A 25,204-nucleotide genomic window follows, 5' to 3' on the forward strand; every position below is an offset into this window, starting at 1 on the left:
AGCTCACAGTGAGCGAGAAATCCAGGATGATGCTGAGATTCCACGCGAGAAATCCAGGTTGATGCTGAGATTCCACGTGAGGTCTGTGGGTTTTGGGGAGATTCCAGGTGCTGCAGACCACTAGGAGTCGTCCCAGGTGGCCGGGGTAGAGCCCATGATGAGGCTGACTTTCGAAAAAGAAAACCAATAAAAATGAATAACAAAACCCCTCTCCCCGGGTCCAGAAGGCTTTTCAACTTCTCAGAACTGCTCTCACTACAACCCCCATTCTAGCCTGTCTGGATGTTGAAAAACCTTTACATTTACAAACAGACGCTTCAGAGATAGGCCTTGGAGCTGTCCTGTCACAGATAAATAAAGAAGGCATAGAAGTCCCCATTCTGTTCATTAGTCGAAAACTTTTTCCAAGAGAACAGAAATACCCAGTTATACAGAATGAATGACTAGCCATCAGTTGGGCAGTTGACAAGTTACAATATTATCTCGAGGGAACACCCTTTCTTCTATACACTGACCATGCCCCTTGACCTGGATGAGTCGTAACAAGGGAAACAACCCTAGAGTTCTAAGATGGTTCCTAGCTCTACAACCTTTCAGGTTTGAGGTATGACATCGAAGAGGGGTTGGTAACTGTAATGCTGATTTCTTGATTAGGCTTCCCCTTTTCCCTGAGCGGGAAAATGGTAAGGGTGGGTTGTGTCGCACAAAAGACTGTTCTGAACTATCAGGAGAGGAGGAGGCGACATTCCGTGGCATCCAGGTGTGACTGCAGAGACGCAGAATCCTGTCAAAAGCAGAAGATCTGGATCATTAACACATTCTAATAGCTAATTCAAAAAAAGATCACTTTAAGAATTTGGTACAGGTACAACATGTGACCTCTAAGAAAACCAATTGCGGAGAGCCGTTGGACGCAAAAAGAGGAGTAGGCTGGTTCAAGGGAGAGACGATGGAAGGCAGAGAGGGAAGGTGGAAGAAGACGCTAGGGAGGATTCTGAGAGAATGTGAAGCGGATGAACCGAGAAGAGACCGTGAAAAAGACCAAAGAAGGAAGGGGAGAATCGGAAGACCACTGTTTGGAGCAATTACCTTGCCACGGCCCAGGAGCGAAGTGGCTCTCCCAGGTGCCTCAGAGTATCCTAGATCATAACGGGAGGTGGCGGGGTACTGAGGGGAGGGAGAGACGAGCTGCCGAGACAGAGGGTTCTCCTGTCTAAGAAACGGGGAATTAACTTGTAGTTTTAGACATGGTTTTATTTGATTTAACCCCTATTGGGCTGCAGCGTAATATGGAGACTCTTTTTAATTATACTGAAAAACATTTTTTAAGAATAAATATTTCAAAAACAAAAATAGTAACATGTAGGGACAGGAAAAAAGCTATACCTTTTACCTGGAAACTAGGAGGAACAACAGTATAATAGCATCTACTTACATCTATTTAGGGAGAGTTTTCTCTCAGTCTACTGGTTCTGCTTCGCACTTTCAGCGGACTGAACTAAAAACAGTATCCCATGCTAGTGGTATAAAAAAGTTTTATTTATCTACTGGGATGCGAATTATTTTAGCTCTCCTGGAAGTTTATCGGACAAAGATTACCCCTATCCTAACATATGGTTTAGAATATATTCCTATAAATCGTTGGGGTTTTTTAAATCTCAAGGAGGGAAAACTCTTGCATATGCTTACGACTATAAGTCAAGCCACTCCCGTTCAGGCACTCCGATTGGAATTAAGAGTGCTTAACAGCGTCAAAGTCAAGCATAAAGTCAACTAGAGATTGGAGAGGTAGCTGGATTGAATTGAGATTTGCCTTCTTTAAAGAAGTGTGTCTTGAGCAGTTTCCCTAATTGGAGTAATCTTGGGGTGGTCGTGACGTACACAGGGCTGTTGCTCCAGATGCTGGGTGCATGGATGGAAAAGGACTACTACCTCGTGTTTCTATCTCTTGTACACTTCTTAGTCTGCAGTCTGATGGTATTCTGGATGTGGTTGTTTCTAGAACCACCAGAGACTATGAGCTTGTCTACCAGGTAAGCTTGGGCGCTGTTCATGATGGCTTTGTAAATTATGCAGCTGGTTTTGAAGATGATGCAGGCCTGCAAGGGGAACTACTGGAGTTCCTTCAGGATGGGACTCATGTGATTATATTTCTTCGGGTCTGGTTGAGATGTGCTGTGACATGTATTAGCCAGTGGGGTACAGTGTGGAGTCTGGGAGTCCATGGAGCAGGGCAGCAGATGTGAGAGTGTGAGGTCATGAACACCAGTTCTGAAGGTGCTTTTTAGAAGAAATGGTTTCACTTTTTTTGGGAAGATCGAGTTGGTACCAGGCCACCTTTGTGTTTTCTGGCAGTGTGTTTCTTAAGGGTGAGGTTTGTGTCCAGGGTGAATCCAGGTGACGTGGCATTTGATGAAAGTTGGGGTTCAAAGATGTCAAGGTTTATGTAATTGAGCCAGGGTTGTAAATAACAGGAATTCTGTCTTGATTGGGTTGAGCTTCAGGTAGATGCTGAACATCCAGGTCTGGATGATGTACAGGCAGTATTCGAGGCGTTGGATGTCCGAAGCAGAGGAGACTTTCAAGTAGAGTTGTGTATCATCGCCATATTGGTGGGTCTTGATGCTGTTCTCTGTGAGTAGAGCATCAAGCGACTCCAGATAGAGGTTGGAGATGACAGGAGTCGTATGGAACCCTGGGGATCGTTTGGGGCCAGGAGGTGCCCATGTGAACAAACTAGTGGCAGTCGGAACGGTAGAGGAAAACCAGCGAAGAACATTGGTGATCAATCCCATTTGAGACTCCAAAGTGCATAAGAGGTTGGGATGGTCATCAGTGTCATAAGCAGCTGAGAGGTCCAGCAATATCCGGAGCCAAGGGATCATCTTCATCTGTGGTCAAGAGGGCATCGTTTACAATATGGAAGGTAGTGGTCTCCAGGCTGCAGCGTGTTCTGAAGCCAGACCAGTAGTCATGCAGGATATGATAAGCATTGATGCAATGGTAAAGTGAACATGCAGAGTTTTTAAAGATCTTGCAGATGAAGGGTCGGTGAATGATGGGCCGGCAGTTGGTGAGGTCATCAGGTTCTAGTGTAGGTTTCTTTAGGAGTGCGAGGGTCTGGCTTATTTTGAGAGCTTCTGGGAAGATGCCATAAGTCATTGAGGCATTGACAATAGTGAGAAGGGGGGGAGAGAGCACCCCATAGAGAGATTTGAGGAAGGACTATGAGAATTGGCTTTGTTTGAGTTGCGATATGTAGCCAAAGTCTGTGAAAGATAGGGCTCTGAAGGCTGACCATTGCAGGATTCTACGGATTGTGAAGGGCATAAAAGATAAGGCGGGCTTGGTGTTTTCGATGTACGTTTGGATCTTCTGTATTTTTTCACTAAAGAAGCAGTTAATTGCACAGAACTTTTCTGTGGAGTGAAGAATATGTGGAGTTGATGTGCTGCTTGATTGTCTTGCACCAGGGTGCTGAAGACTTTGGCTTGCTCTTTGATTGAACTGGGGTGTGGATGTTCACCTAGTTTTCCCCAAAAGGTGTTGGTTTTTAGAAGGCAATTGGTGTTGGATGTGGAGTTGATAGGCTAAGAGATGAGTATCGAGCATTAGATTGTCTGTGGAGAAGGATCCTAATGTTTATTTTTCTCTCTTGTGTTGACCTTGGTTTGTTGGTTAGACACTAAGCAGGGAGATAGTGATGACAAAGTGGCGGTCCAGCCCCAGGGTATGGGTGGTTTGCATTGGATTGTTGGTGATGGTGAGACGACGAGGGTGAGGATGTGGCCTTTGATGTGTCTTAGTTGTGTGACCTGCTGAACCAAGTTGAATGTGTCAATGAGGTTGAAAAGGTTTTTTTTGTTCCTATGTTTGTGAGGATGAAGTTATCCACGAGGGTGGTGTGGGCTTGTTGGATGGATGAGGTGCTGAGGAGATCTGAGAATTCATCATTCAAGGTCTTGTTCTGCCCGGCTTGTGATGTATGGAGGTCTGAGGTCTAGTGCATTGATTACTGCAGAAAGAAAGCTAATGAGCATGAGTTGGAATGTGAGTTCTGTAGTTTGAGGGTGTGTGGTAGTTGGTAGGATGGGTACAAGGTTGGGCCTATGTTTTATGCAAATGCTATATGAATGGCTTGATCATTTAGACCTGGGTGTGATTGTGGAGCTTGGCAGTATAGGATGATGGTTGAGGCACATGATTTTATCTTGCCATTACATTTCAGTGGATCAGTGGAACAGGGTATTTAGCCCAAGTTCATTCATGGCCCAAACAGTCTAAATTAACCCTTGACTGTTTTGCCCCTTTCTGGGGACATCTGTGTGACGGGACACCCCGAAGAGTTGACTGAAGTAGAGAGAAGGCAGGAAGCAATACGACTTCCTGTGCAAAGAGATGATGGAAAATTAAGTCCTTTGCTTCGATTCTTCCTTTAAAGATGTTTTGTCAGGCAACTAGTGAGGACTCCCTAATCTATGTACAGAACTGGGTTGAGAGAGTTAAAAAGGGAGGGAATTAGGGGATGCTGCGGCTCCTTTCAGCTTGTAAGAGGATTCAAGGCTTCGGCCTACACGGAGGTTTGAGAAGGCTGGAATCTGCCTTTACTAGTCCAAGTCAAGTTCTCATGCTACAATTATGTACATTAACTGACCTGTGGTGAGTGTCTGCTCTGTCCTTTTTTTGGGGGGGGGTCTGCTCACTATGAAAAAGCTGTGCTTGGTTGTACAACTGCATACTCTGCGTAGGCTGGGTTATTCAAAGCTGGTTGCTCAAAAATGGGGGAAGACACCTCACGGGAGTAAACAATGATTCCGGGTGTGTTTTAGTTTGTATGTCCTAGGTAGCCTACCCAGGCACAGCTATTAAATAGTGGGTGGACCTACTAAAGGTGGAGATCAGAAACTCGTCACATGGTAGTTACTGTGTACAGTAATAGCAACAGAACTGGACCAGGGCTAAGTTCAGGTGCATTGATATTGGGTGACCCAGACATGATACCTCTGACTTGGTTTTGATTTTTTATTGACCGGTCCTTGTGCTGTTAGATGTCCGGGCACCCTGGCCTACCTTGCTCAGACTCTACCGTTGATACTGGCCTAACAATTTAGTTGCTCTGGTGAGTCAGCAGTTGTCCAGGCCTGGTAAGCCTTGTGCTCAATGAGGGTTACAGACATGATGACCGGTGTTGGTGGCAGTATAGACGGCACTGAACTCTGCCCACTTCACTCCAGGACCTCTGGAAAAAATAGATGCCAGAAGCAGCAAGCTGCCAGACTTGAGTATTAGGGTCACAAACACAAGCACACTTTCACGCTACATACTAGTGCTGTTGTAAACCATATTTTATGAGTTCAGAATGATCTAATGATTATTGGTAGCACAAAGGGTGCTGCTCTTCTGTTTTGTTGTGATGCTGATTGATGGCAAGAATATACGGCTACTCACTGTCAGTTGGCAGGAGGATTAGTTTATCATACGGCAAGCAGGTTCCGAACTATCCAGAGACCAGGTAATCTGTCCCGAACTGCAGCAGATGTCATCACTAGCTCAGCCGGGGGTCTAACTAAAGGCAACGCGACAGCAGAACGCAGAGCACCCAATGGTTCCATGACTTCATGAGTAGGCATCTGAGGGCACAACACCATATATCTCCCCCTTATTCACAGAAACAAACAACCATGCAAACATCAAAAATGCAGAAGTTTAAAAGCAACCACGGAAATAAATCATGGACGCGCACCATAGGACACACACAGGACCCCATCTTCACTATAAGGGACCGCATCAAATAAAATCCTCCACGCTGCTCACATGAACTGTACACTCCATCATCTCCTCCCAAATCAACACATCTTAAGTAAACACCTCTACCAGGTTCAGCATTCCAAGCCGCAGCTGGGAAAAATCACTGAAGCAGACTGGTTTGGTGCTCTCAGCATGGATCAACCAAGCGCCACAGACTACCTAGACAAGGACATTAACTACTTGAACAACTGGATCAAGAACCATGTGGACTCCCTCTCACCCATCAAACACAACAAACATAGTAGATCAAACAAGCAGGCAAGACGGTACACAGAAGACTTCCGAGACACAGAACGACACAGTTAACAGCTAGAAAAGAAATAGAGAACCAGCCATGACACCACAGACAAAACTTTCTACAAGGCTGCACTCAGACGCTATCACAAGCAAATAAGAGACACCACGAAAAAAGCACTATTGGCCCGCATGGAAGGAAGCTCCTACTGCTGCAAGGAGATCTTCTCAGATCAGAAAACTTTATTCGATCATTATCAAATAAGATCATAAAAGTACAAGCATAACAGATAAAATCTAAGAGTTACACCAATGACCAACGTGCTATGACATTTCAATGATTTCAGGAATGCCAAAGAATTATTAAAAAGATAATAAATTCATTATAGAATTCAATGTGTACATTCACAGATGACAAGTTAAAATACAAGTTAAAATGTAATTATAGTAAAACAGTAAAAAGAATCTTAAAACGGTAAACACCAAGCCCAGTTATAGTCCCAAAGACTTTCTTGTTTTCAAGCAGGCCCATAAAAATGACGCTACTGATGATGCAAAACAAACTAGAGTTTCGGGAAGTGATTTTGAAAAATACAATGACAACCTATATTGTTCTAAATTGTGGGGCTTCAGAATTGGTATGATGTATTTTTCCCTTTCTCTATGATAAAGTCAACAGAATAATATTAAATGGAGGTCAGTTTGAGGCGAATTCCTATCACAGGGACAGAGGGACAGCTCTGAATGGTTGAACCGTTTCGCTGGGAACCCAAGCAGCAAAGATATCCTATTTAGGAGAAATCAAAATAATATGAATTTATATTGAATTATTGGAACATGCTCTAGGTAGAATTAACCTCCCTCTAAGATGGAAGGAACTAACTGGTAGGTGAGGACTGACCTTTTACTGTAGTTCTTCTCCCTACGGTTATATTGGGCCTTTTATATGAATGTGTCCAACTAACCTTAGTCTTGACGTCAGTCTGCAGACTGCTGGGTCCTTGAACAGGTCTGTCATCCCCATCGCGTTCAGTTCTACTTCAACATAGTTTAACCATTTGATCCTTTTAAAATCTTCTAGTCTTAGGCAGTCCCTTATTAAATGTTGGGTTAAGGATACTGTGTCCATGCGACAGATGGAATGCCACAGCAAGATAGGGGCTAGTCTAATTGCGTCTGTGATATAGGATAAGCCCAACTCCATATGTAATATATAATCTGTACAGGATTGTGGGAGAGACACTAATGACTTAAAGAAATTATTTTCAATAGATTGGAGACAGTCCACATTGGCCATACCCCGCACACCAGCGCCATAAGTTGCTGCGGACTTGGTTTTAGCGTGGGCCCCCCCCTGCTATAATTGCAAATGACTTTGTCTGGTTGACCTTCAAGTCTAAGGTACTCATGAAGACCACATAGGCAGTGATAAGGTGTTGGAGCCCTATTCCTGTTCTGGCGATAAGAACCGCATCGTCAGCATCAGCCAGAATTGACAGCTGAGTAGAGCCAGATACGGGTAGGTCTGGGGTTGCACCGAGCAGGGCCTTCTCCACACCGTTCGTGTAGATGGAAAAAAGGAACGGTGCAAGAACACAGCCCTGTCAGACCCCCCTCAAGATTTTAAATGGTCGAATGCATTCCCCATTTTTCCCATATCTGACCGGTGCAGAGGCATTGGTATAAAGCAGGTATAAAGCTGGCGGATGAAATCGATTATGGGCTGATCAATTCCCATCCCTTCCATAGTTTGCCAAAGCTTAGGATGGGAAACTCAGTCAAATGCTGCTGAAAGATCTGAAAGATGCATAAAAGCAAAATAGATTTTCCTACCCTTAGCCATGGCATACTTATCCATAATCAGTGAAAGGTTAAGGCACTGATCCACGGTACCTTTGCCTCGCCGGAACCCATATTGGGGCTGCATTAGTATTTCCTTATCCGGTGCCCAGGCCTCCAGTCTGGATAAGAGGAGCCGGCCCATGAGTTTTGCTGTTGTATCTAAAAGAGATATGGGTCTAATTTTTGGGGATTCCTCTATCTCCTTTCTTATGAATTGGAACAATTATGCTAGTTTTCCATGGGGAGGGGGGTCCTACTACAGCTATATTATTAAAAGCATTGGTCAATAAGGTGATCCTCAAGTCATCATAATTATCCTGGAAAAAGTCTAGTGGGACCCCATCAGGTCCAGCGGTCTTCCCTGCACTGCATGACAGTAGCCCATTTTTCACTTCTATAAGTGAAGATCTTATGGTATCCTGCATGCTTAGGGGTGCTAATATAGGTGGTTGGACAGTAGAGGTGACAGGCGAAAAAATATTAACTAAATGTTCCACCCATTCCTCTTCACCTACGTTTGTATCTAGCGTGGGGTCCTTCGGGGTTTTAAAATACGGTGAATTGATTATGCCCCAGAACTCTTGACTATTACCTGAGGAAGTTGTGTGACCAAGCTTTTCCCAAATCTCCTCCCTCAATGTCCTCTCCCTTCTTGCCAGTTTGTATTGAGTACGGACTAACGCTATCTGGCTTTGATTTCTTGGTTGAGTTTTAATGGCAGCGTTAGGGGCCTTCCTGGTCCTCGAACAGTTGGAGTCAAACCAACCTTTGCCTTTAGTGTTTTATCTGTTCTCTTTCGAGTCAGTGCCACCCTAATGAGATCTTCTCAATTGTCAAGGATTTCCCCTCAGCCACAGTCAATAACATTGCTGCCTCCCAACAACTCTGCAACAACTTATCCAAATTCTTCCACAGTAAAATCACAAACATCTACAGGAACTTCTCACACTAATCCAACCCCAGAGAAATCATGGCTAACCTACCCACCACCAACCAAGACTGTCACCTGAACGAATGGACAACCCTTACCAGAAACAAAGCAGCAGCAATCATGCGGGCAATCCGCTCAGGGTCCCCAACGGACACATGCCCTACCACATCTACAACCTGGGAACATCACCAATCAGCACCACCCTGACCCTCATCATCAATACCTCCCACATGTCCGCCACTTTCCCATATGAATGGAAACTTGAAGAAATCAACACTATCCTCAAGAAGCCCACAGCTGACCCAAATCAACTAGGCAACCTCGGACCCATCTCCCTTTTCCCCTATCCAGCCAAAAGGATTGAGAAGGCCATCAACAAGCAGCTCGCAACCCACCTCAAACGTCATCATCTTGTAAACAACACTCAATCAGTATTCAGGAAAAAAGTCACTGAGTCAGCACTTATTACAGCCACCCACAACATTCAAATCAATCAGGACCAAGGAGAAACAGTTGCCCTCATCCTCCTAGACCTCTCTGCTGCCTTCAACACTGTCTCCCATAACACCCTCTTCAGAAGATTCCTCGAGATTGGCATACAGGAATCCACTCATAAATTGATCTGTTCCTTCCTCACTGGACAGCCCAGTGTGTCAGGCTATCACCCTTCACATCCGAGACCAAGAAAACTGTTTGCATAGTACTACAGGCATGGTCCCTCGGTCTCACTCTTTTCAACGTATACATGACACAGCTCGCCAACATCATCCATTCGCAAGACATCACTGTCGTCTCCTAGACTGATGACACCCAACTCGCCCTCTCCTTGATGGACAAGACAACTACCACCGGAACCAACTTCATCAACTGCACGACCATGGTAGCAGATTGGATGCAAACCAACTGCCAGAAGCTCAACTTCAAGGAGACAAAAGTACTGGTCTTAAGAAACAAGACCTCCCAATGGGACTCCACCTGGTGGCCGTCGGAGCTGGTACCAACTCCCATAGAACATGCAAGAGATCTAGGGATCATCCTAGCCTCCTCCTCATTTCTTGAGTTCTGAAAGAAGCTGAAGACCTGGCTGTTCGCAAAAGCACCTTGAGACCACACACCTGCCCATTTGCCTGGACACCCACCTGGGTGATTACTGCGCTATACAAATCAACATAATATGAGCGATTTACAAATAGTGAGAGTGAGGCAAAAGAAATCTCACCTATCACCTTTAGTTCATCTGGTAAAACTTATGTGGTGCTCTGATCAGGAAGAACAGCCTCCTAGTCTTACTCACAGGAGTATTACTCTGATAATATCGCATATAATAATTATTTTTGAAAAACATTACTTATATTGGTAAAACTTAGGAAAGAATACAAAATGAAGAATATATGTGCAAATAAATGGATAAGGGCTTGAATATCTACATGGTATCGCCCAATAAACTTGAAACTTATGTCAAATTTAGAAATATTACAAACAAAATAAGATTGAATAAACTAGCGTGGCACATTATGACATGATGCTGTTGTAGAAAATGAAGTCCTCAATAAATGTGTTGCACATAGTTGTTGAATTTTTTGATCAAAGGTTGAAAATCATCATAAAATGGTTTGGATGACGAGTAATACACAATTGGGCAGCTTTTGCAAAAATGTGTTTTTCATTTTGTAACCAAAAATCTTTTTGTAATTGATTTTTAATTGTGTGTATTATCTGTATTGTTGTAGCCCTGAGGAAATCTCTTGTGAAGAGACGAAACACGTTGGCCACATGAAAAACCTAATTTTAAGATTTGAATAAAGGAATTATTAAAAAAAAAAAAGAATATGTGAATGAAGTTTGTGCATCTCATGTCTTAACAAGATGTGTACTACATGTTTATAAATGGAAAATTGTGTGTGCTGAATACTTTTGTGCAATTAAATAAACATAGTATAACATAACAAAAGCACACTCATCCACATGAAGCTATAACTAACAAAGAATAATACCCACGATTCTCCAAAGAAAATAATACTCACAGCATCCAACCCTACATTTACCCACATAACACTCTTCCTTATCACTCAAACAAAGACAAACGCATACATCATGCAAATTAGCACTTGTCCAAACGACATCACTAACAAGCCCGGTCAAACCAGCCTGAAAGTAGACTGAGAAAGAACAAGACGAAAGAAGCTAAACAAAATACTCAATCGCAAACCTCAACAATTCTCATCTGACAAAGGAAATGGCCGTTGGACATATGCATTTCTTATTCACACAGTATTAGCAAGGAATACAACTCCTAGTTAAGTAGACATTGATTAGACAAATACAGGACACCAGATCAGCAAACAGCTCACAGATTGTACAAGCAAAACAAAAATAGTCTCCACTTTTCTATTCCAGTGCAAATCTCCTGAATGCATTGTGCCAGAAGGCCCCATTTCCTTATCCTTCACCCATGCTCTCCGCCAAGGAAAACCGAGATTATTGGAAAGCATACATTAGTGACCACATATTCCTCTCCACCTCATTGAGGGTTGGGCTATACCCTCAAATCCATACCAAGACATACTCCTGGGCACTGCATAGCGCTCCGTCCCTGCCGGCATACCCGTCACCAGGCAAAGACATCAGGGGTTAAAGCAGAAAGGTATTGTCAAAATAAGGGACCCCCTGAAAATACTAGAAGTTCCTAGGACAGGGAAAATACAATTGTAAACAGTAACAATCCTAGGCAGTTGATGGGCTATAACAACATCTCAAGCCCTATATGCAAAAACAATTGATGTATATTTAGACCCAGTGTACAACAACATTAGATGAAAACTCCCATTTTATTGATATCATTTCATATATAAAATTTAAAAATACTGACGTAAACATAAATCACTGAACAACCATAGTGCAACATAGCAGACATTTGGAAATTACAGAGAATTCTACATAACCAACAATTACAATGACAAAAACAAACATTAATATTTTTGTATAACACGACAAACATCAGTCAATAATGATTTTGTTAATGTAAAAGAGTGGCTGCAATGATGAAAAGATCTTGATTTTCTCAATAAAGCAGAAAGGTCCAGGACCTCCAGCAGGTCACTTCCCCCTCCTGCCAGCCCCGTGCCTACACAAACACCCTACCATGGGATCTGTCCAGTGTTTGGGTAGGCCCCCCTTTTTCTGCTGTTAAAAATTCTGCCACAGGGTGAGGAGGTCATTAGCGTCCCCCCCCCACCTCCCTTTTCTAATACACCTGGAGTGCACCATAGTTGCACAAAACACACTCCCAGCAGAAGCCAGTCAACTGGACTATGTTCCAGGGGAGGACACCTTAATGCACATTGCCACCTCTCAACTGGTTCCTAATGAAACTCCACTGCGGAGTATTCCCAGCTCCTTCTCCCTCAGGGATATATACTTCATCGCACCAGGGGCCATTAAAAAAAAAAATATATATATATATATATATTTTTTTTTTCACAGGAAGGAAAGGGTATTGCACAACCCTTGCAACTGAAAATAGGGTGTCTCTCAGCCCCTGACTATAAAAAATGTTTTTCAAACCTTACAACTGAAAATAAAACGCGGTATGTTTTAACGCTTGAAACTGATAATGAGATGTCTTTCAACTTTCGACCTTAGAAAAATAGGATGAAAATAGACCTTGCATCTAAAAATAGGGTATATCTCAACCAACCCGTGGAACATAGTGTGTATATCAATTCAAGGAACACTGGACCTGGGGAGACGCACTGGCAACAATTAAACTTCATCACAGTTGTTGACCAATACTAAGTAAGTTTTGCCAACATAATTGTGCACATATTGCCCGCACAAAACATGTTGTTCCGAAAACATTGTGAATTCAAGCATACTTCAGAACCACCTTAAAAATTTGAGACGTAAATCCCGTAAAAAGTCTAAACGTGGCTGTGTACAACCCATGTCAATGATCTGCTGTAGCTAGCCGTTGCCCCAGGAGTGGATCTGAATTAGCAATTCACCTGAAAAGATCTTTTCATCAAAGGCACATCCACAAAGAGAAGTAATTATAATATGACACATGGGGAATAATAATGGTAAAAAACACCCCAGTAGTATGTGTTTTTGACTAAATCCCAGACGAGCAACATTCCAAAGCTGTTTGAATTTAGCGTTTCAACCATTTCGGAGTAATGCTCTGTTGAAATTGCAAAGGATTGTTCCTATTATTCTGTTTTTCAGGGGATTCAGTAGCTACTTCTGGGATTTCACAGAGTTTTGCAGATGACAACAAAATAGTTTTCCAGGAGGAGACGCAGGATGAACTAGGAAAAACAGGTGAGTCTCGTGAGATCCTGCCATGCAACAGACTAGTAATCTCTTCTCAGCCTTGTAGGAAGCTGGCTTTGTATATACTATACCAAGGGGCATATGTATCAACATCTCCATTTGCGATTCTCAAATAGCGATTTTTTGAGAATCGCTATTTGAGAATTGCAAAACAGGATGTATTTAAAAAATTGCAAAACTTTTGCGATTTCTTAAAATTCCTTAATTGCGATTAGCAAATTGCGAAATCGCAATTAAGGAATACCTTCCCATTCATTCCTATGGGCCAGGAGGCCCATAGCAATGATTGGGAAGTCCTTCTCAATTTGCGATTCGCTATTTGCTAATCGCAAATTGAGAATAATTTCAAAGGTGCAAGGGTGTCATGATGACACCCTGATGCACCCCTGAAATCAGCATCTGTGCACATATGGCGCACATACATGCCCTAAGGGCATGTATGTGCACCACATGGCACTTTGAAATATGCAAAAAAGTGCATATTTCAAATAAATTGCAATTTACCACCAACTTGAAGTTGGTGGTAATTTGCGATTTCTTAAGGAGAAATCGCACAACTTGGGTGCGTGTTACATTGCATTTAAGAAATCGCAATTTGCGATTTCTTAAATGCTTACACAAACTTAAGAAGTCGCAAATTTAGCGATTCCTTAAGATTGCGAGGCTGAAATGCCTCATACATCTCCTTTTGCGATTTTGTATTCGCAAACGCTGTTTTTTTGCGATTCGCAGCGTTTGCGAATACAAAATCGGTTGATACATATGCCCCCAAGTGAGGTATAGTGTGCACGGAGTCCAGTGAAACCCAAAAGGTAGGCAGAGGTAAAGTAGATAGCACCTCACTCTTTATTTGTGGTAGTGTGGGCGAGCTGTAAGGCTTTATCAGAAGACAGTGTGAAGCATTTGTTGTACACACTCAGTCAGCAAATAAATTCACACACTCAAAGACTGAACTACAGACAAATTGTTTTTGTATAAAAATTCTTTTAGTTATTTTATTTCTTAAAACCAAGCAATCCTTGCACAGGTAAGTGATAAATACTTCGCAGTAGATATACAGTTGCAACACAGTTTGGATTGTAATTGTATATGCACGTTGTTTTGATTACAGTAGTGTTACTGATAATGCAGTGCTTTTCAGAATACAGTACATATACTTTGTATAGCAGAATATCATGCAAGTTACTTTATAGAGTACTTTTCTTACACAATGCAGTATACCTTGATACTGCACGGGAAGATTTCCTGTAAACAGGTAAGTAAAAGCGTTTTGGTTATTTAGTTACAGCTTTAAACGATTTCTTAGATTTTCCAACTCCACACTTAAAAACTTTTAATAGAAAAACAGTCAATGTTATCCTATGGGGGTAAAATACTGTTATCGGTTTAAAAGTAAGTACTTTGTTGTGGGAGTTGGTATTCTGGGGTTAGACTCAGGGGTCCCCCAGGGTCAAGGATGCACTCTTGTTACACCCTCAGCGGCACTAAGGCGGCCGGGTGCAGAGTGCTGAGGCCAAATGTTATCCAATGTGGGATAGGGAGCCTTCGGTTGGTGGCTGCTGACGAGCAGGCCACTGGGTTGTGGGAGCAAATCTCCTGGGCTTAAGCTCAGTACAAATGGGGGTTTAGGCAAGCACAAAAGATACACCCTCGGCGGTACTGGGGCGGCCGGGTGCAGAGTGCTGTTTTCGCGTCGGAAGCCCTGTAGCTTTCAATGAGGAGTCTTCGGTTTGCAAAAGCACTGCAGGCTCTGGGATGAAGGTCTTTTGGGTGCGACCACCACTTGGGGATGTAAGTTGGGATGTTGGGGGATGGTTAGGCACAGTCAGTCGGGCCATCCAAGGCCGTGGGGCGTTGGGTGTAGGGGTGCATTTTAGGGTCGGATCTTCTTACTAGCTCCTGGTCGCGGTTTGGGGGGCACCTTCTGGTTTGAGGCTGCAGGCGTCCGCTGGAAGCTTCAGGCAGGTCAGGGGTCGCCGGATCTCAGGTCAGGATCAGGATCACCGGGGAAACCTCCCCTTAGTGTTGGGTCACTCGGGCCGTGGGCATCTGGTGCAGAGTGGTGCAAACTCGCAGATCCTTGCGGAGCTGGAGTCTGTTGTTGAACAAATCCAGTCTTCATGGGAGACAGTCTTTGGAATGGAAGGCAGGCAGGTCCTCCGGGTTTCTCGAGGTTGCTGACTGCAGGACACACCGGTATTTCACTGGAACAGGTTCGAGGTGGGGACAGGCCGGTAGGGCTGGGGCCAAGTCAGTGGGTGTCCTCCTCTTGTTAGCTTCGGCACGGCTTTTCGGTCCTTCTTCTTTTCTCCATCTGGTTTCTTGTCTGAGGAAGCAAGGCTCAGGGCTGCCCATAAATACTAGATTTAGGGACGTTATAGGTAGGTAAAAGGTTGGGACCAATGGGACCCATCCCTGGGGTGGGTACACCTCCTATTCTGCCACCCTCCAGTGGGAGGGGGTATAAGCCTTTCCCTGGTTCACTGGGTCCCCCCATCTGCAAGATGACGGGGACTGAGAGTTGTGCTTCACCTCCCCCACCTGAGGGGTGAAGTTGGCAGAGGTGGGCACACCTCTTTTCCTCACTTATTTTTCCCGACGGTTCTCCGGACCAAAGTGGGCGTCAGAACCAGTGGGGACCAGTTGCTGAAAGCATCAACTGGCAAGGGGAAGCTCACAAAGGCTGCAAGCTTTTGAATCTTCCCCTTCGTGGACCCTGCCCATCCTGGGGAAGGAGGCTTGGAACCTCGTCCCAGGATGTGCATTGTTTTAGAACCCCGAGAGCAGCAGGCTCTCGACCGAAGGGTCCAGAAACATGTCTGGAGGTGGCAGCTGAAAGCAGCCACTCAGCCTGGACACTAGTGGTAGGTCGTTTTTCAGGGGGCATCTCGAAGATGCCCTTTGTGCGCATTTTTCATTAAATCCCACACTGGCATCGGTGTGGGTTTAATGTGATGAGAAGTTTGATACCAAATTTCTCCGTTTTCAGTGCAGCCCTTATGGTGCTGTGGAGTTTTAATGACAACTCCCAGCACCATATACTCTTAATGGCAGCACTGCACTTACAATGTCCAAGAATGGACTTAGACACTGTAAGGGTACAGGGCTCATGCACCTGTACCCTCACCACTGGTATAGGGCACCCAGCTAGAGGGGTGACTGATCTATTCCATTATTAACAGATAAAAGTGCCTACAAGGGATTTATTTAGGTGCACTCAGTTAAACAATTCATACAACAATGTATAGAGGTTCCAATTGGTAACCTGCAGTTAGATAATCAACAGTTCAGTTTTCTAATTTCTTCCCAAAAGATCTATAAGAGATACTAATGAAACAGGTGTGAATTCTTCAGAAATCAAATTTATATAATGTGAAATAGGGTACAGAAAATTGAAGCAACCCAGAAATGACCTAGGTTTACAAAAAGATTCAATATTATTAATACCTATGGGTCATTAATACAAACATCTATTCCAAACAAAAATACACAAATAGAGCAGCGAGTCTGATCAAAACAGAATGACACTTCCAAAAAGAAAACTAATCGATAAAGAAATAGATGAGGTTGTCGACGTTTCGGTCTTATTGGTGTAGCATCAGTTAGACCATCTCCAGGGTGATCAAATAGGCTGTTATATGACCCTTATGAGCATTCCAAGGGGAATGTCTAATCATGGCTGAATCTGTTTATGAATAAAATCTTCCTAGTTATTTGCAGTGAAAAGGAATAATAGAAGAGCTCTTGGATTTGATCTATTTCCAAACAAATGGTTAGGCTCTGCTAAAGCAATCCTCAAGGATTTGCAAAACATTTTGCTTGCAACGGTCAAGAAAGAAGTGAGGCGCTACTCCTCTGACAACCCGCTGTCTCTGCCCATTTTTAGGTCTCGCCTAGGCAGCGCGCATGCGCTGCTCTAGGAGATGACCTTTTGGAATCGGTCAGCTCTTATCAAGCACTAGTGCTTGTGTTCGCATCCACCTTGCGGGAGCAAGCAGTGGCGCGCAGGGGCCATCTGTTTCCAGTTAGTGTGGCCGCGCGTGCCTGCTCGCTCCCGCAAGGTGGATGCCGGCCACAAGCACGTGTGCTTGAAAAGAGCTGACCGCCTGTGCTACTTAATTTGGTGAGCAACCTTTGTTCTCATACAGCTGAAGCCCTCCAGTCCCCACTAGTTTTTAACCAACTTCCGCTTTGCTTTTCTAAAAGTAAATGCTTTCTCTCATGTTCCCTCTTTGCTATCCTTGATGGGCCGATGCCCCGCCTCTCTCGTCATTCCCCCTCTGTGGTACCTTCTGTGCCTAATGCCTTATTGCTTTCCTCTCTCAATACTCCTTCTGGCAGCACTGCACTGCATTGAACTGTACTATACTGTGATTTTTATGTCACTGTATTCGGGGCTCACTCAGTTCCCTACCACCCCTCCACGCTCCTGCCTTCCAGAATCCGCCTCCTGTTGTTGGGGCCGGGCCGTAGGTGGTGAGAGCGACACTAGAATCGGGGATTTCCGCAGGTCTCCCAGCCCGTCAGAGCGGAGAGGGGGTGGCTCGTGGCATTTACAGGCGAGCCGCGGAGACCAGTGTGAGTATGAAGGAGATCCGTCCTGCAGTCACACTGCCGCCTCGCACCAGTCCTCCAGTCCCCATTAGTTTTTAACCAAACTTCCGCTTTGCTTTTCCAAAAGCTAAGTGCTGTTCATAACAAAAGATCGCATGGTCAGGCGTCTTATATACATGTGAAAAGAGGAGCTATCTCGTGTCGACTGCCCTTTGTACTTCCCCTGTAAATGTTATCCCCCATCTCTTTCTTTCCCTCAATGTTTGCTCCATCCTTCCCTTTTCTTCCTGTACTTTAACCTTTTCACCAGATTCCCATTCTTTTAGCCTGTCCTTTTTCTACCACCACTTCCTCTTTTGGCAGTCTTTTATTCCACCCAGTCTCGTTTTTGCTTTCTTTCGGTTTTTTTTCTTTTAATTTTTTTGTCCTTGTCTACCAATTTTACATTATGTACTCTCCATTACTTATGTCCTCTTTCTTCTTTCCTTTTCCCCTCTTTCTTCTGTCTCTTCCTTTTTCCTCCTTTCATCTTCTCTATGGCTTTTTCTTTCTGTCACCATCATCCTCTCTTCCTTTTTTCATTCTCACACTTCTGTATTTAATTTGTCAACCTCTCGTCTGTCCCAATTGGTTCTTCTCCTTTTTTGTAATGTCATTTTTCTCCAGTTTTCCATTTTTCCCTTTCTCTTCATTTCCCCTCTTCCTTTCGTCTTCTCAACTCTGTCTTTCTCTGATCTGTCTGACACTTCAATATTCCTCTGTATCTCCCAATATATTGCTGTGCTGTATTACCAGATTTTATCGATTTGTAGCTCATCCGTAAGTTAATCGAAAGAAAGAGAAACCACTAATACAAGAACTGATAGAAGACAAACAAAACACCAGAAAGGATAACCAAGCCTAGATGGTGGCGAGTAACCCCTGGAGGATCGAGTGGAAACCAACACCGACCCAGTGATAAGCCCTGGCTGCCCTAGTACTTTACAACCTCTTTGACCTTCCCCAACTGTACTTTTACTGTGAATTATCTGACATACTCTTGCAGCCGAACAGCGACTTGACGACTTAGAGGTATCCGGACAGTGTAATATTCCTCATGCTGGCTGATACACCCCAGCCTGCTTGACTTCCCTGCATATTACAGCCCTGCTGCTCCTTGACTACGTTGACTATCGCACCAGCCTAATATTTCTCAAGCTCTATGTCTGGTCTGGTCTGTCTGTCTCTGGTCTTCCCCAACATACTGCGGCCACCCTTCTGCTTCTTGACCAGATTGATATATTGCCCTCTCTGACCTGCCCCGGCTGTTCAAGTACTTCTCTGACATACCCCAACTGCTCTCCTGTTTCATGATTACTTTAACCTGCCAGGCTAATCATTCTTGAGCTCTCTGACCTACTCCGGTGCCCTCAAGTTCTTCAGTATGCCATCATGGTAACCCTGGTATACCTGGACCCATCTGGCCTGCCATTGCCATCCTAATCATGTTCACACTCTCCAACAAAGATTGGCCACCCTGGCTCTCCTTGACCTTCACAACATACCATAGCAGCTCTATAATCCCCCAATATCCTTAGCAATCTCCTTACCACTGAGGCTGTGCTAATATCCCTTGACCGCTCAGACATTCTCTAGCCACACTAATACTCCACAGATGTAACCCAGCTGTTCCAATTCTTGTTGACTCAGATAAACCAGGCTGGTCTAAACCCCATACATCTCTCCAACACACCACTGTCACCTAAAATACTCCCTCCAATTCTCCTAAATATCCCTACATCCTAATATTCCTCTGCCTTGCCAACATACCTCAGTCACTTTAATACCTTTTCTTACATACCCTCTCTGGCCCACTACTACTCAAACTGACTTCTTACCTGCATACTCCTGCTGTTACTCGCCTCATTAACATACCCCATCTGCCCTCATGCTTCCCAGACTCTAAAATTCCGTTGCCACTTCTTAAAAAAATATCTTTATTTTATCATAGTAATGTTGATGCACATACAGTTCAAGTACACCGTATATCGTGGCACAAAGAACAAAGCATCAGGATCACGCCAATTCCCATGAGCGCATTCCCACCCTCCGTATTAGAAATCAGATAGTCTCATTAAAACAACCAAATAACACAGTAAAATAGAACAAGCAATACCCGCTGTCAGCTCCTCACCCAACTGCATTTCCTACATTTGGTATGAGTTACATGTTGTCCACCAACACAATCCATACGTAACCTCGATATGTCTCAGAACTCTCCCCACTAGCCCCCTCAAAGTCCCTATCCCCAGCAATAGTTACTCCTCCGTTTATACCCCCCGCTTCAGTCCAGTAGACGGTGAGGTAAGTGTGGACCCTTAGGTTGTGACCCACAAACTCACCACATAGCCGAAGCCCACATCAACTAAGTGTCAGGCAATCTGTTCAGCTTCTCTAGATAAAGCTCCCATTGCTCCATTGGGAGAGACCTCCCATCCCTGACTGATGTCTGCTCGTACCACCAACTCAGTCGATGCCCATCAGACCGCATCTTTCTGGCGCATGTGAATGGGTGAAACTGCAGCTGCCTTCCATGACATGGCTATACAGCATTTAGCCAGTACCAGAGCCAAATTCTGAAGTCCAGCTCTTTGCCTCATCTGCTTGGTTACCACCCTTGTGTTGAGAAGCAGCGCAGTGGGCCGGCAGTAGGATGGAGGTGGTGACTTCTGATATACATTGTAAAACCTCCTTCCAGAACTCAGTAATTACCGGGCAAGCCTACACCATGTGAATATTCCGATGACAACTTAATGCTGCCCCAATCTTTTACATACTCCAGTTGCCCTTTTACTCCCCAACCTCTGATATACAAGAACAAGCATTGGCATAGCCAATAGGTCTCGCTTTTGGGACCTTATAAGTATTTAGTTATGCAGCACAATATCCTTGGTGCAACCACATCAACTGTTGCATGGTTAAACACTTATAAGCTCCGAAAGGCGAGACCTATTGGGTATGCCAATGCTTGTTAAGTGTTTGTAGTGTCCACTCAAATTGCACAACTGATCTAAGTTGGTGTTGACCATGATATAACGTAGACACTTCATTTTGTACAATATCTATTCCAGGGCAGTGGGTTGTAGGCATGGCACACAGGGATGTGTGCCATGTCGAATCCTCACTTTGTTCTGCACCAAGACACAGCCTGCAAAGGCAGTCTGTGAGGGTGGCACGATAAGTGCTGCAGCCCTTGGAGGTTTTCCCTGGTCACAGTGCCCTGGGTGCCTGTGGTACCATTTACCAGGGGCTGACCTGTGGCCAGAGATGCCAATTGGGTTTTGTGTTTAATGCAGGCTTAGGGAAAGAACATAGGCCCTTGGCACCTGATTGGCAGGAGCCCAGGGCACTTTAAGCATATTAGCAGTTCGCAAAAAGTGGGGGCTACTATCCAGAAAGAGGGCACTTTCTCTCAAGCCTCCTGGCTGCTATCACACCTCTTATTTTACCAGACTTGAAGAAGGAGGCAGAGGCTTGTTTCATGGGGCATTGGGAGTCTAAGATTAAAAAAGAAATCAGTGATTTTATAGGTAAGTAAAAGCGTCCCTCCTGTAAAGACATGCGTACCACCTCTTCTAAACCTACATTTGTATAGCATTTCTTCAATGTTCATCTAGTTATTGAAAGCTGTTAATTCTTCACAAGCTCACTTAGTGATGGGTTCCTGCATTCTAGTGTCCTAGGACCACAGAAACTACTTCACCAAACCTTTTACCACCTTTTACACTAAGCCTTTGATGCTTGGTCTCATCCTCCTTCTGTCACTGTTGGGCGATTATTGTGAATTGGAGATTGTAGTTTTAGCGACTTAGGCACATTTAGCTCACAAAATTAGCTAATGTCTCAAAGTACTTTTGCACAAGACTGATCTGTATTGCATCTGGTGGTGGTAATCTCTTAGGGGAGAGGAATTGGCCTAACGGCTAGGGCGGTCGACTTCGAATCTGGGGAACTGGGTTTGAGTCTCGGCAATGACGCTGAACATCATGTGATTCTGGGCAAATCACTTAATCTCCCCGTGCCTAACAAAAAAATTAATGTATCCTCATGTAATGCAATTGGTGCTATGTAAAGCGCTCTGATACCAGATTTGGGTCAAGTTCGCACTTCATAAAACTCTGTAAAACTAAAATAAATAAAAAAATTACTTGTGCCATAGTAAGCAAGATATGAATCATTGATTCTGAGACCAAAAGCTCTGACACTCTGTACCTCCTGGGAGCCTATGTATTCATAAGGTGTGTTGTAATGTCTTCTGTGTACATTGTGGTGTTGTAATGTTTGATACACACATTTGTGTAAAGTAAATGATAAAATGACACATGATAAATAATAATGTGAAAGGTCCCCGAAATTCATAAGATTTTTAACTAATTTGCAGATATAGGCAATTTCAGAGCAGTCTCGATTTAATGTTTAGTCTACTTCCGGAAGGCTGTTTGCTGAGATTTCATAGCATTGTTACTATCATTCTGATATCTCTTTCAGGTGCTCCAGATGCAGCATATAGGATTTCACCGAGTTTTCCAGATGAAAAAACACTGGTCCAGAAGCAGATGGAGGATGAACGAGGACTCATAGGTGACTTATATGGCATCCTTCCATGCAATACACTGTTTACGTTGCTTCCAAATGTTATTTTATTTCTAAAGGTTTACTGGTTTTTCTTGTTCAGGAATGGGAGATATCACAGGTCTTGTTTTACCGGACATAAAAGAGGAAGCCGAGGCCTATTCCATGGATTGTCTGGAATCTGAGCTGAATGGGAGCATTGATAATCTTCTCGGTGAGTCAGTGCCACCACCTTTAATATAAATGAGTGTCGTGTCGTGCTACCACACCAATAACGACCGACACCGTGTTCTGTTTACCAACTCTTTATTAATCAACCTTCCTCTTCGCTGTCCCTACTCTAACTGCCGTCCCCACTCTCGCTCCTCCTTTTCCTCCCCTACCCGGATACTCCGCCCCTCCAACTACTAGACCGTCATGCATACACGACTGTACATCTCCCCCTTTGTTAACAACACAAAGAACATAAATTTACATCTCCTCAATTAGCCGTTTGGGTTGTCGAATTGTGTGCCGTGGTCTGAGGGACCGGCCTTCTGCCACCGCTCCGGGGGTGCCCCCATCGTCCTGTTCCTGATTGGCGTCGCACTCAATTCGTTTCTCGGTCCGCTCAGTTCTCGGCGTTGTTGACCGCAGCTCAAGGGCTTCCTGCAGGGCAGGACTGCATTTTTGAAAATGGGACACGTTCCGCGTGATGTGCCTATTGTCTGATTCCGCAGTCAGCATGGTGCCCTTTTGTCGAGTGACTGTCAATGGTTCCGCCCTAAACCTACTATCCGTCTTTTTGCTCTGCTCTTGCTTGACCACCACACAGTCCCCTTCTTGAAGAGAGCGAGACCGGGCTCGCCTCCTGCAGTCCGCATACGCTTTCATGTTCTCTTTGCTGGCTCTATCGGCAACCATCACTTCTTGATGGGTGCGACTTGGAGACACTGGTCGTAGGGCTCCTTCCCATGTAGGTATCCGTGTTCGAACGGGGCGCCCCAGCATGAGTGTTGCTGGACATTTGCCTGTGGTGGCATGAGGCGTTGTTCGGTATGATCGGAGCACATCGTTGAGGGCTGTTTGTAGGTCTCTTTTGTCAAGCGAGGCCTGCTGGAATGTCTTCTTGAGGGTAGCCATGAACCTTTCGACAGTGCCATTGGCTTGTGGCCATAGTGGCGTTATCCGCCGGTGTCGCACATCCATTAACTTCATGAAGTCACTGAATTCCCGCCCGTTGAAAGGAGGGCCATTGTCTGTTTTCAGTTCCTTAGGTACACCCCAGGCTGCGAAGACCTCATCCAGCACAGTGATGGTAGTGGCTGCACCGTTAGATGACACAAACTGGGCAATGGGAAATCGGGAGTATTCATCGATGACTACCAGAACGTATTTGCCCGACTGCATTGGGCCGTAGAAATCCATGGCTAGCTCGTGCCACACTCCCGTTGGCAGTGGCGTCATTTGCAGTGGAGCCGGGGTATCACCACGCCCCACCACCTGACACTGCGGACAGTCCTTCAGAGTGAGTTCCACCATTGTATCCAGGAACGGGAACTAGACGCGCTCACGGACGGCCCTCTTGGTCGCAACTACGCCTCGATGGCTTTCGTGAGCCAAGTTGATGACTCCTTGGCGCAGTTGCCTGGGGATGACGATTCGGTGGTCTCTTAATAGCAGACCCTCAGTGGTGATGGACAGTTCCTCGCTCACGTTCCTGAACGCCTGCAGTTCCTGACGCATTGTCGGATCACTCCCTTCATGGGGTTCCTCATGCCGCCATCGGTGTGTCTGCACCCTGCGAATCACTTTTTGCAGCATCTCGTCCTGCGAGGTGGCTTGTTGGATGACCTCCAGAGGAACAGCCGGTGGTCTCGCCTGGTCCACCACAAAGTGAATGTATTCCTCAGCGACAGACGGTTTGGGGAGTTGGGATGCCTCGGGGTGACGCGACATATAGTCGGCGGGGTTGGCTGATTTCCCCGGCTTGTGGACAATGGTGAATGTGTATTCCTGCAGTCGCAGTCCCCAGCGTTCAATGCGAGGTGGCATTTTCGAGCGCGGATTTCCAAAAATAGTGACGAGTGCTTGGTGATCTGTCACCATGGTGAAGTGCTTTCCATAGATGAACACGTGAAAGTGCTCACAGGCCCATACTACCGCGAGGCTCTCCTTTTCAGGTTGAGAGTAGGCTTTTTCCGTGTCGGAGAGACTTCGGCTGGCATGTGCTACTATGTGACGCTGATCGGTGTCGTTGTCATATTGGGCTAGGATAGCACCTAGGCCGACAGGGCTTGCATCTACTGTAATTTCAGTCTTGCGGTCCGGGCTGAAGTATGCCAGACTTTCAGCTGCTCCTACGGCTTGTTTAATTTCCTGGAAGGCTCGCTCACACTCGGAAGTCCACTCAAATGTCTGTCCTTGCTTGGTCAGTGCTCGGAGTGGGTGGCTGAGCGTGGCGTAGTCTTTAATGTACCTTGAGCAGTAGCTCGCCATTCCCAGGAATGATCGCACATCGCTGACATCTCGTGGGCTCTTGGTGTCGTTTAGCGTGCTCACTTTGTCAGGGTCAGGCTTCATCCCGGCTCCTGAGAAGATGTGCCCGAAGAACTTCAGTTTCGATTGATGAAACTCGCATTTCTCTTTATTGAGCGTTAGATTCGCTTCCAGAAGGGCATGGCAGACTCGGTCTAGGGCCGTGTCATGGTCCTGGACATTTGCCCCATATACCAAAATGTCATCACTGTAGTTCAGTGTGTTAGGAATGTGATGAATGGTTTGGCGAATGGCTTCTTGGAATATCTCAGCAGCTGATGAGATGCCGAAGTTCAACCTCTTATACCTAAATAGCCCCAGGTGTGTTGCGAATGTTGTGATATACCGAGAGCTCTCATGGAGTTCCAGCTGGTG

General features: G+C 44.9%; 1 protein-coding gene across 2 annotated transcripts in view; it reads left to right on the plus strand.

Annotated features, from left to right (window-relative positions):
• Positions 1–25,204, plus strand: part of LOC146800034 (uncharacterized) — a 153,937-nt gene that overhangs the window by 75,612 nt on the left and 53,121 nt on the right. For both annotated transcript variants that reach the window (XM_085620937.1, XM_085620935.1), the window contains exons 6-8: positions 13,040–13,135; positions 22,229–22,321; positions 22,416–22,526. In XM_085620937.1, coding sequence (XP_085477063.1) covers positions 13,040–13,135; positions 22,229–22,321; positions 22,416–22,526 — 300 coding nt within the window. The remainder of the gene's footprint in view (positions 1–13,039; positions 13,136–22,228; positions 22,322–22,415; positions 22,527–25,204) is intronic.

This window comes from Triturus cristatus, chromosome 8 (genome assembly GCF_964204655.1).
Source record: "Triturus cristatus chromosome 8, aTriCri1.1, whole genome shotgun sequence".
In the NCBI taxonomy this organism is placed as follows: Eukaryota; Metazoa; Chordata; class Amphibia; order Caudata; family Salamandridae; genus Triturus; species Triturus cristatus.